General features: G+C 41.6%; 1 protein-coding gene across 1 annotated transcript in view; it reads left to right on the forward strand.

The window, feature by feature from the left end:
* The window catches only part of COL26A1 (collagen type XXVI alpha 1 chain), a 280,252-nt gene that overhangs the window by 69,192 nt on the left and 198,478 nt on the right, over window positions 1-12,582 (forward strand). The window contains exon 3 of the mRNA XM_069944702.1: window positions 5,993-6,096. Within this exon, the coding sequence (XP_069800803.1) occupies window positions 5,993-6,096 (104 nt within the window). The remainder of the gene's footprint in view (window positions 1-5,992; window positions 6,097-12,582) is intronic.

Below are 12,582 nucleotides of genomic sequence, written 5' to 3' on the forward strand. Positions count from 1 at the left end.
CTGCTCTACATGTATAACCAAATCCATTGCTTCTTTAAGAGTACCTGTCACTAAAATTAACCTTTGACATGCCATCAGACTGCTGAGACCCACCGTGATCAGGAGATAGAACTGGGGAGAGAGTGCGGCACCAGCACGATCCACTTCCTGGCCAGCTAATATTTCCGACAATGTAGTCTCATAGACTTAAATTATCAGAATTGGCTGTTACAGAGATATGGCCAGAAAGTGGATGACATGGCTGCCGTGCTCTCTCCCCACCTTTATCTTCTGATCACAGAGGGTCTCTGAAGTGAGACCTGCTGGAATCAATACCATTTGACTTCTGATAACATGTCAAACATAGAATGATGTGATAAATTGCATAGAATTACAAGCTAAACTCACATGCTATCCACAAAGTAATCACACTGACCTTTATTTACAAAACTTAGCAATTTCAGATGATTTTTAATTGTTGCCATCCTTTTCTAGACCTCGCTCACACTTCTGTCTGCCAAGCCTCTGATGACTCAGGCCTTTGCCAGGAGACCATCAATTTGATAACAGAATATTTTCTTGCAAACAGATGTGGCTCTTGCTATCAAGCCCATGTTCTCAGCTGTTTCCCGTCACCAGCCTTATTGTTTTTATTATGTCCATTGCGAAACAATCTGATCAGTGCCATATGCTGGAGAGTGAAGCACTAATTGTGGACACAACAAAGGAATATAAATCTAGCCGAGTAGTCATCAGTACTGCACATACAGTAAATAGTTAGCGGTGATACATGGTTACTTTATGGTGTGTTGTAACATTTTTGGACTTTGATATGTAGATGTCTTCTTATGATTCAACGGTAACTTATAGATAAGCTAGATATTATGTGCGAGTTACAGTAATTACATATCAGTTGATCTTTGTAATGTTAAATAAATGACTCAAATCAAGGTTAGAACACTGCCGAAGCAGATTCTATGCCAACCAATTCTGTTGCAGCTTTAAAGCGACTCTGTACCCACAATCTGAACCCCCACAAACCACTTGTACCTTCAGATAGCTGCTTTTAATCCAAGATCTGTCCTGGGATCCATTTGGCAGGTGATGCAGTTGTTGTCCTAAAAAACAACTTTTAAACTTGCAGCCCTGTGCCAAACGGCCGTGGCCTAGTGTATCTGTGCCCTAACTTTGCACCACCCCTCCGTCCGTCCCTCCTCCCCACCCTCTTCATCATTAGGAATGCCACTGGCAGGATTTTTCCTATTCCTCTGCAGTGAACACTGCACAGGTCCCTTAAATATCCAGCCCATGTGCCATGTTCTCACAGCTGATGAATAGGAGATAATTTGCCTGGAGCATTCCTAATGATGAAGAGGGTGGGGAGGAGGGACGGAGAGGGCGTCCCAGCCTTATGCACACACATTCTAGGCCAGGGGCGTTGCTAGGGTCCTAAAACATCCGGGGCAAGGGCCCTCTAAGTGCGGTTAGTGAAGGAGCCCAGTACAGAAGCTAGTAAACCCAATGACCGCTCTATTAGCCCAGCTCTATTGCTTCCACAATAACTGCGGCTAAGCAGACACAGGCAGCCACTTGCCCTGGGCTCCTGTCAGGGTCACTCTCATCGGTAGTGGTGCACACTACTGCAAGAGTGGCCCAGGCAGCTCCTTCACAGCTCCCCCTAAACACACAGCCTCTGGGAGGCAAGTCCCTATTCTCTAGGCCAGTGTTTCTTGACCTTTTCTACCTCAGGGAACTCCTACCTGATAATGTTCTTCAAAATGCGAAAACCTCATTCAGTGACTCACAGGTGACAGCTGGATGATCTTCAACATACCGAGTTTAAGATGGTGGAAAAGCTGGGTGACCTGTATCATACTGAGTATAAGATGCTAGGAAAGCTGGGTGACCACATAATACTGACTACAGGATGCCAGAAAGCTGGGTGACCTCCATCATACTGACAACAGCGAGGGTGTCACACTCAGGCCCTCCAGCAGAGCTGTATATATAATATACAGTAGAGAAGCCTACACTCCAGAGAGGGGGGGGGGGGTGGGGGGCAATACCACAGAAAGGCCTATACTACACAGAGGCTGCATTGCTAGGGGAGTTTGTATAGAGATGAGAATAATGCTGAAGCGAGGAGCCTAAAATGTCTGTAGCAGATCCTGTGGAGACGAGTCATGGTTGGAGAAGTCTTCATGATGGCCGGAGCCAGGCGGAGACCAAAGGAAAAGTGAACAACCTTGAATACCAAAAACATCGCCTGCAATTCATACAGAGAAGCCGAAGATAGATAGATAGATAGATAGATAGATAGATAGAGAAATGGAGAGATAGATAGAGAGATCGTAGATAGATAGATAGATGGATGGATGGATGGATGGATGGATGGATGGATAGAGAGATAGATAGATAGATAGATAGGAGATAGATAGATAGATAGATAGAAGATAGATAGATAGGAGATAGATAGATTAATAGATAGATTAATAGATAGATAGATAGATAGATAGATAGATAGTGGATATCTAGCAGCTTATCACATATCTTAGATTGTACATACATGGATGATCACAACCAGCTCACCCCTTTTAATGTCTAAAAGCGTATTACCTATACCACTATTATTTTTAGGCAAAGATCATCTGGTTAAAAGGGTTCTCCAGAATTAAGAAAAAAAAAACATAGTTGCTTTCTTCCAAAAACAGCACCATCCTGCTCTTAGGTTGTGTGTGGTATTACAGCTTGGCACTATTCACTTCAGTCGAATACCACACACAAACTGAGGACAAGAGTGGTGCTGTCTGTGGAAGAAGGCAGCTATATTTTTCTAATCTTAAGCACTTTTAATTTTTTTGTGGTTCTATATGTGAAATGTAGTCCCCATAACTGTTAGGGCATGATGGGAGTTGTAGTTTTAGGATTACTGGAGTATGGGCATCTTCTGAATAGAATCTGTCAAAAGTTGATTATTAAGTTAAGGTTTTATTTAGAAAAAAATGAAAATTTCAATATCACAGAATGCAATAATAATAAAAAACAGACAAAAAAAAAAATCCCTTCACATGTCCATACTGAACTGTCCATAGAACAACAAAGGGGCTCAGCAGATGTCCCATAGAGAATCAATGGACCCCGTGTGACCTCCTGCAGATCAGTCCATACAGCAGCTGGGGGCCACAGCATGTGACTCAGAGAATCCAGGGGCCACATGTCATGTCCCATAGAGCACCCAGGGTCCCCGTCTCCATCACTGTGGATAGGCCCAAAGGATCTTTACCTTCCGGTCCTGGCTGTCAGTCTCCACCATCCCCAGCCTGTTGAGGGTACCGATGCCCTAGTAAACCCCCCGAAAATTGTGGGCTTCCCATCCAGCCACTGGGATGGGGCAAAGGTGAACAAAAATTGGCTGCCATTGGTGTCAGGTCCGGCACTGGCCATAGCACGGATACCGGCCCCGGTGTACTTCAGCTCTTGGTGGAGCTCATCGGCGAAGTGCTTCCAGTCATAGATGGAGCCGCCTCCTCGATCAGTGCCCATGGGGTCCCCGCCCTGTACCATAAAGACCATACAGGTCCGGGGAGCGACTTGCAGCCTGTCAGTAACTTCTGGAGCCTGTACTGCAAGCACTTCCGATGAACGCTCACAGGAAAATCCTGTGACTGCTCCCGACAGGCCGCAGAAGAAGACGTGCCCTAAAAGGTTTGAGGAAGCGGAACACATGGAGGTGCCATCCGGGGAAGGTTGGGAGGTATGCCTTAGACCCCCCGGGGGTTACAATACTCACTATTGCAGCAGTCTGAGGTGGGGGAGAAGCTAGTTTAGCACACTAGTGGACGCAGAGTGACGTCACTGGAGCGCAGGAGAGAGGCGGGGCAGGAGCGTGCGGCCGTCCACTGCGGCCCTCCGTGCAATAAAGAGCGGGGGGCGTCACTGGAGTGGTGTCCGGGCATACGTCCGGCACTAATTGGTGCCGACAAGGTTAGGCTGATCCCGCACCCGTGGGCTGCCAGCGCCGAAGTAACAGTAGCCTGGGGCCTCTGATAGTGATCTATCAGAGGCCCCGACTGCTGTTATTTCGGCGTTGGCGGAATCAAAAAAACTTTCGGGGCTCGGCTGAAATCATTCGGGCTTGGGCCCCGAATGATTATGCCTAGCGACGCCACTGCTCTAGGCCATGGCCATTTGGCACAGGGCTGCAAGTTTAAAAGTTGTTTTTTAGGACAATAACTGCATCACCTGCCGAACGGACCACAGGACAAATCTTGGATTAAAAACAGCTGGGTACAGAGTAGCTTTAATTCCTTCTGACACTGGTTGCCATAGGCAACTGCTCTCCATAGCCAGGCCATTTAGGCGGCAAGTTATTTTCTTTCCTTTTTTTTTAACCATATAACGAAACTTTCTTTTTTTTCTAATCTGTTTCTGTTTTCTGTACTTTTTTTTTTTGTACATTGTTGTGGGGCAGCCATCTTGCCTAAGCTGTTTTTAGAGATATGGGGGTAGGTTTATCAAACATGGTGTAAAGTGAAACTGGCTCAGTTGCCCCTAGCAACCAATCAGATTACACTTTTTATTCCTCACAGACTCTGGAAAATGAAAGGTGGAATCTGATTGGTTGCTAGGGGCAACTGAGCCAGTTTTACCATGTTTGATAAATCTCCCCCATGCTTTACAGCAAGTGTCATAGATGTAGGCACAATGGTCTTTTAGGTATGCTCTGTGACATGTGCAGGGTTCATTCTACAGGCAGAGGGACCCTGTCTGATTTATATACTGGTGTGACCTTTATTGTAATTCTGTCTGTGATGATAAGGCAGAAAGACACAGCAGGAATGTGATTTGTACCAATACACAACGTATTAGCTTTAAATTATATCTGGTGACCAGACAAAAAAGATTTCAGGATTTTTTAAATATAGATAGAATAAAATGAAAAGTGAGAAAAAGAAAATCACCAAAAACTTGATTTAAGTAGTAGATTTAAGTTTTGACCAATTGCCATGTAGGGCTCAGCTTCCAAAACTGAGCTCTGTACGTCACTCAGTCAAGGCAAGGAAGGATGGGCGAGGGAAGAAGCATGCATGCTGCAGCTCAGCACCACCATCTTGGCACCTAAGCATGATATAGAGATGACAGATTCCCTTTAATAACTGCCCCCCACCCCCCTGTTTTTTTTTTATTAGTTAGTAATCTTGTGCACATATCTGGGAAGATATGTGCACAACCATGATATCTGGGATATAAAATGGCTCCAAAACAACCATTTTATGTCCCCCCCAAAATTATAAAACCTACCTTAGTTCCCACATCTATTAATGCTATAGGGAAGAAGCATGCATGCTGCAGCTCATCACCACAATTTTGACACCTAAGCACAATATAAAGATGACAGATACCCTTTAATAACCGCCCCCCCCCCCCCCCCCCACTCCGTAGTTCTTTTATCAGTTAGTAATCTGGGTATCAAAAAACCTATGTGCGCAGACATGAAATTTGGGATGTAAAATGGCCCTAAAACAACCATTTTATGTCTCCCCCCCCCCCCCCCAAAAAAAAAAGAAATTATAAAACTTCCCTTAGTTTTCTATTCTATTAATGGTACAGCTGTAATTGTTAGGGACATAAAATTAAGTACAAAGGAGCATGACATAAGCGCTGCCTGATTTATTGCAATATACACTAGAGAGCTATCATACATCTCAGAATGCAGTGTGTGGGGCAACAGCTACAGTGTCCGATTTATTAAAAGCTGTACACCTCTCAATAAATAGGTGAACACCAAGGTAGCAGGATTTTAGTAAGGACCAACATATAGTATGCAGATCTTAGAAAATACCCCCCCCCCCTTCCCAAATGTCTATATTTATCATATATATATATATATATATATATATATCATACAAATTCTTTCACATCCTGGAAGAATTATTTAGGAATTTCATCCATTATTTTAAGGTGTAACAAACATTGTTTTTACATGAAGTAGTCTAATTTTGTTCTTTATTAGTTATAGGACTGTGCTGAGACCCATATATAAAATGTCATATCGTACAGCCACAACATTGGAGTGGAGGTGCTGCCCGGGTTTCACCGGAAGCAACTGTGAGGAAGGTAAGTCCCAAACACTGAACAATGAATAAAAACATAATTCTAAAATATATTGTTTCATCATGTTAGGTTTTTTAAAGGAGTATTCAAGCCACAACAAAAAATCCACTGCAGGCACTAATAAATAAATAAATAAATAATAATGATAATAATCCATCCCTGTGCCCCCGTTTTGCCGCCTCACCACCTCTCTAACAGACATTGGACTTCATTTTCTCGTGGCTTTCTGCTACATCATGGGAAAGTACCTCCTCAGCCAATCAATGACTGCAGAGGTGTCCCGCCTCAGTCACTGACTGGCTGAAAGGACCTTCCTGAGCGGAGTTGTGATGTTGCAAGAGCTAAAGGAGGCCAGCAGGAGTCCAGGAGCAGCGATGCAAGGCTACAGAAGCACAGAGATGGTGCTTTTAGTTTTATTTAGTTCTCCTTTAAGTTCTTCAGGAGATGTAAATTCCAAAGATTTTTTTCTTTTCCAAAAGATAAATGGAGAATACAGATTTTTAATGAATATTATCCAAGTAACAAAGAGATGAAACAATGTTATCTTGGAAGGTCCTGTTGACAGTCGTTGGAATTAGGGAGAGCACGCATAGATTTTTTTTTATTAATTCCACTAAAAGCTTTGTAGGTAGATAACATCAATAATCAAACATATGAAGCTCAACTTACCTGAGTGAGAAAGGTATACCGAGGTAGAGTGGGACGCCATGCAGTTTATGTGTTCACCATTATGGCTCCATACGACATAATTCTAGTATAGTTTTTTTTTTTTTTTTTACCAGTGCCCCAATGAAATGGTTATTCCCTCTGTAGATCACTTGACCAGCAAACTAGCTGAAACTTTCAACTAGTTATGTTTAGCACAAACAAACTGCATGTCACACAATGGCACCAGTATGGAAACTAACTACACTACATTGTACGCCATGGAAGCGTTACCTATCGTTATCTATCCGATTCCATATTATGCAGTTATTATGCAGTTATCATGCTGCAATAGCTACTGGGGGAGAAAAACATCAGATACTGAGTGGCTCTGTAGGGTCTCCATGTGCCATCGTACAGCTTAATACTATTATGGTATTTTTTTTCTAACTACAGGAACATTTGAGCCATGGACTTACACAGTTTCTTTACACTTATTTTCATAATTGCTATAAAACTAAAAACTGCTTATTACTAATAGTAAAAATTGGGAGTTACAGTTCTAAAATAGCTTGTTAAAATATAGAACATTGCACAGACTTACTATTAAAAGTCCCACAATTTGTAGTTTCTTTCAAGCTTAATGGAATACTATGCATCAAATCAGCATAAAACTATGTGCCTAATGGTTTATTTAGTAAAGAGACATAATGGTAAGAAAATTTTATTCAGCATTGGCCTTCTAGTGTTAGGGAAGATACCTGTTCTACATGACGATTATGAAATCTTGAAGAATAAGATATTTCCCTCTGGACATGTTAATTTGCAAAAAATGATTTAACATGCAGTGAATTTGGTGATGTTTGCTGCCAGATTTACCATACAAAAGGCAGCCGTGAAACCATGTTCACTATTAGCACTTGCAGATAATACAGAAAAAAAACATGGTAAAACGTGTGGGCGTGTGTATAATAAAGTATGGTTTTGTTTGCACTTGGCCCATGGAGAATAGTTGTTTCAGGCTAAATGAGAAAGACTTTCCGTGATGGCCATTATTATTATGTCACTGAAACTAGCTGAAATGACTTATAAGATAATTACATGACTGCACAGAACCCCACAGGGTTGGCAGGGACTTTTCCTTGGAGATAATATAGGCACTTTACTTGATGGTTTGAGGGAACATTGTAAATGCAAGCTTTCTGGAAGTGCAAGTTAAACACCTGCAAGTTTTTGTATATAAAAAATTGATTTTACACGCCTTACAGAAAGTTCATCTACCCTGGAAAATCTCAACAAGAGCAATGTATGTGAATGGGGTTTGTAATGACTTTTATTACATGTCTGTCCAACCCCCAGCTGCGGCCTACTATTAATCTCCCTAGGTGCAGAAATAGACACATCCCAGGTCACTGTCCATTGACATACAGTAAGTAGACCATAAAGGGTAATTTTTATTTCATCAAGTAATGGCATATTAGTAGATGTTTTTTTCTAGCCCCACCATGGATCTTTTAGGACAGTTGGTAGATTTTCCTACTACAAACACACTGGTGTATTTTGGTTCAAATCAGCAATAAATTCAATGTAGCATGTCAGTTTCCATCCGAAAAAAATCTGTAGTGTGTGGGTGAGATTTGTAAAATGCATAGTATTGGTTTCCTGTGAGTTTTTTGTGCATGAATCTGCATGAAGAATCCTCAGCAATTCAAATAGGGCCCTATTAGATGGGACGATTATCAGAAAATCGTTAAATCATTTGAATGTAAATGATAATCGTTCAGTGTAATTGCAGGCAACGATTGAAAAATAGTTTGTGTGTCATTGATCATTGATCTACATCTGACCTTAAAATCAATGTTAATTGTTTGCTAATTCACTAGTTGTTCAATGTAATTCCACATTGTTAATTCCTTTGCTGGGATCAGATAGACTAAATGATCATAGTAACGATTATTATAACGCCTCTTGTTCCGTGTAATATGTTGAACAATTTCAGATTAGTGATACATCGTTAGCGATAGTTTATCGTGAAAAACAGCTTCATCTAATAAAACCCTAAGGGTGCTTATACAGTATTTTAACCATATTCCTATTATGTGTTTTTATGTGTAATCTTTGTAGTTATTAGAGATTAGTGACCTTCCAAAATTAGTTTCAGGAGGATTTACTGTGAATTGGCTGTAGGTTCATTTCAAATTCCATTAGTGGCTCTATACTTGCTGGGTCTGGGGCAGAGCATTTGTCCCAGCAAGCGTAAGGAGTGTGTCAGTGCGTAGCATCTTTTATCCAGAGACTGCATAGAGCATACCTGATCACTGCACAGAAGCAGGGACTCTGGTCTTCAACATTGTGTACCTTCTTGCTAAATGAATATTCACTTGGCAGGGTGCAGAGTGCCTGCCTTGGCGCATATAGAGTGAAATTTATACACCATCACATTATGTCTGGGTAGCGAGCAATTGCTTGATCGGTGTAATGTAGACTGAGTGTGAAATAAGCAGTGGGGCATGCAGTGTAAGCAGTCATTATGGGAGCAAGGACCCTGGTCTTAGAAATTGTGAAGAGTGCCCAGACCAGCAAACGTAGAGTAAAATGCCTACATCATCACCGCTTATGTCTGGGTCGCATTCGTTGTGCTGTGCGTATTTTGGAATGTGAAGTGAGCGGTGGGGCATGCAGAGTATGCCATGCTGCTCAGTAAGCTGCATACTGTAGGTTCAGCTAAAACCAATCACAGAAAATTAGAGATCATTTGAATCCCTCTGTCTTCCCGTTCCATGGGGAAGATGGAGACAGCCCAAGTCCCTCCTTAAAAACAAGAATACAGCCTAGATAATGGGCTGTATCCCTGTTTGCCAGGCGGGACTTGGGCTGTCTCCACCTTTACCATGGAAAGGAAGAGAGCAGGAGTCAAATGCTGATGGTTTGAGTTTGTACAAACCTCATCTCTACAGAAAACGGTACACTGATGAATAAGATTCTTTTAGTAAAATTCTGAAGGAATTTAATTCATTCTAAAATGATTCGCTCATCACTAGCTATTCATAGAATATGTTAATTGGAATATTTGTCTTTAAAATAAGATACAGGTATTTACATGGTAATCAGGCTGGTTGCCCTTAGTACTCGTGGCTATCATCAGAATAAGGCCATGATCATATAATGTATGAGACCGGACGTTCCGTGACCCGGCCAGGTCACGAAACGGCTGGTCTCTGATAAGATCATCCTGGCCGGTACTGCAGTGATCTTTTCGGCCGCAGTGTTCTGATGCGGGCGCATCCGTGCGCGCCCGCATCAGAACTCTCCATAGCACACTATGGAGCGAGTGGCCGGAGCCGCTCGCTCCACAGTGTGCACTGACAGGGTTTTCTACGGCCGCAGAGTTCAGTGAATAGCGGCCTGCAGAAAACTGACATGTCAGTTGTTTGCGGCGCCGCAAGAGATCCTGGCCGGAGCATATACTATGTGTATATGCTCCGGCCGGGATCTCATAGAAGAAAAGGTAACGTATATTTTCGTAATGTACAACGGCCGTGATTTTACAAAAATATACGTTGTGTAAACATAGCCTAAAAATACAAAAACACATATACAAAATACTAAAATAATATCCCATAGCTACCTACAAACAAGCATAGCGATAGCGAAAAAATATCTGAAAAATTATTCAAAGATAAAGATGTACTATTTCCTATTTACTTTACTATGCAGCTACCCAAAGATGGATGTTGACTTGACAAATATTCCCTCTACTGTACATTTCTAACTACCAGTAGTTGGCTTTGCTGCCTATTAAGTACAGGTCTTACAAAATATCCAACATTAATTCTTCTTTCCCAGCCTGTATATTGTGCTACATTAAGCTTATTGGATTAGACATGTAACATTTGCCCGTTGTAGGTTGGAATAAGTTTGCCTTTAGAAGCCATCTTTTAAACTTTAATGACTTATGGCTTTTGGTTTTCTTTCCAGTCATCCAACCATTCTTCTTAAGTGCTACTTAAAGGTTGCCAACCCTTGTGATTTTGGCAGTCATCAAACATGATTATTGTGTTGAAGCTAAAAGTCTCCGAGGTAGAGCTTGGCTATAAATTCTGACGTTGTGACACATCTGTGTATCTCGGATTGGTAATAAAATGGGTAGTAAAAATGAAGCTGTCTCTGCACTTTCTACCTAACGTGTTACGTATTTTTACCAGTTAGAACCACCATTCGCCTATAAGTAATAATAGCTATTGCATAGTATTGCAACATGCGTTATACTCAGTGTGCGTGTACAAAGAAACAAAGAAAATATGCAATGAATTGTCTGTTTTTACTTTTATTAGCATTGTTAGGAAAAGAAAAAATGTGGTTTTAAGTAAAATGTAGAATGGACAGTCGCCAAAGCAAACCCATTTTAATTTATAGCTTGAATCCTCAAAGATGCAATAAATGATTTATATAGTAGTGTGTATATTCCAGCCAATACCTAATGATACAAATGAGTGAAATATACTAGTACAATGGTCCAAAAGACTAACAGCCTCTTAGAGACCAATATGCCTTATGTTAACGGATTTCACTAGATGGATAGAGACTGTTCTGTTTTCCAATTACAAGATGACTGAAGCAATTATTTAAAGGAGAAGTCAGACGATTTCTAAAATGCGGCAGATGGCAGGGGGGGAATTGATTACAAGTAGGAACTTACCTCTCCCTGTACCCTAGGTGAGAGGTGGGATCACTTCATGACTCCCGCCAGGCTCCGTGATCTCTGGTGCTGATGACCTGGACGCTCAGCCAGTCAGTGGCTGGGGCAGAATGTTGCTCCAGTCACTGGTTGGCTGAGCGGCCAATAAATCAGCCGGGACAGGCCTTTTTCCCTGAGTTGTGACATCCACGCCTTCCGGCGTGGGTCCCGAGGCCGCTCCCACTGCTCACCACGGGCACAGGAAAAGGTAAGTTTCTACTTCTAAACAGAGCTGTTTGCTTCCTGCCATTTTTCACTGTGTATACCTATGTCACAGCTTGGCATAGATTGGTAGGGGTGCTGGGTATAGGCACCCACCCATCTTCTATTAATATACTATCTTGAGGATAGGTCAATACATTTTGTCTGGTAAATCCCTACTCAGCAAAAAGCTGCTGACAGATCCTAGGTTTTTGGGTAACATATGCACAAAAAATGTATTTTATACTAAAGAATGCCAATTTTTTCACTATTTTAAAATAGTTTGTTACATTTGTTTAGCCTATTCTTTAATGATAATAAGATCTTTATGGCAGAGCTGAAAAATGAGTTACATGAAACAGCAAGAGGTTTTGTACAACATAGTGACTGCTCTAGTGGCCAGTGTAAGGTAAGGTTCACGCACCACCTTTTTTTGGCCGTTTGATGTCCGTCTTAGTGGACATTGTCATTTAAGTAATGAGGGGCGTAACATTCGTTATTTTGCTTTTTCAAAATAACGAATTTTATTTGGCCTCAAAATGTCCAAAAAAAGGCGATGAGTAAACCTAGCCTAGAACTGGAATAGTCCAATTATTTTTGTGTTGGGTGGGGACAAAAAAAACCCCAAAATGGGCCCTTCCATATGCCATCCTATTTTCCATCAAAAAGCCGAAGGCATGTAAAACAGGAAAGTTTACCAAGTTCTTGATCGAATGTGGTGACTGTAAACAGTAGCTCTATTCAGTTAAAGGGGTAGTGTGGTGCTACACGTTTATTCACTAAATAACACACATTACAAAGTTATACAACTTTGTAATGTGTGTTATTTAAGTGAATGGCCCCCTTCACCGTGTTCCCCCCACCCCGGAAGTGTTGTGCTTTATATTCACATAATCACTGTCGAC

Source organism: Dendropsophus ebraccatus, chromosome 11 (genome assembly GCF_027789765.1).
Source record: "Dendropsophus ebraccatus isolate aDenEbr1 chromosome 11, aDenEbr1.pat, whole genome shotgun sequence".
Classification (NCBI taxonomy): domain Eukaryota; kingdom Metazoa; phylum Chordata; class Amphibia; order Anura; family Hylidae; genus Dendropsophus; species Dendropsophus ebraccatus.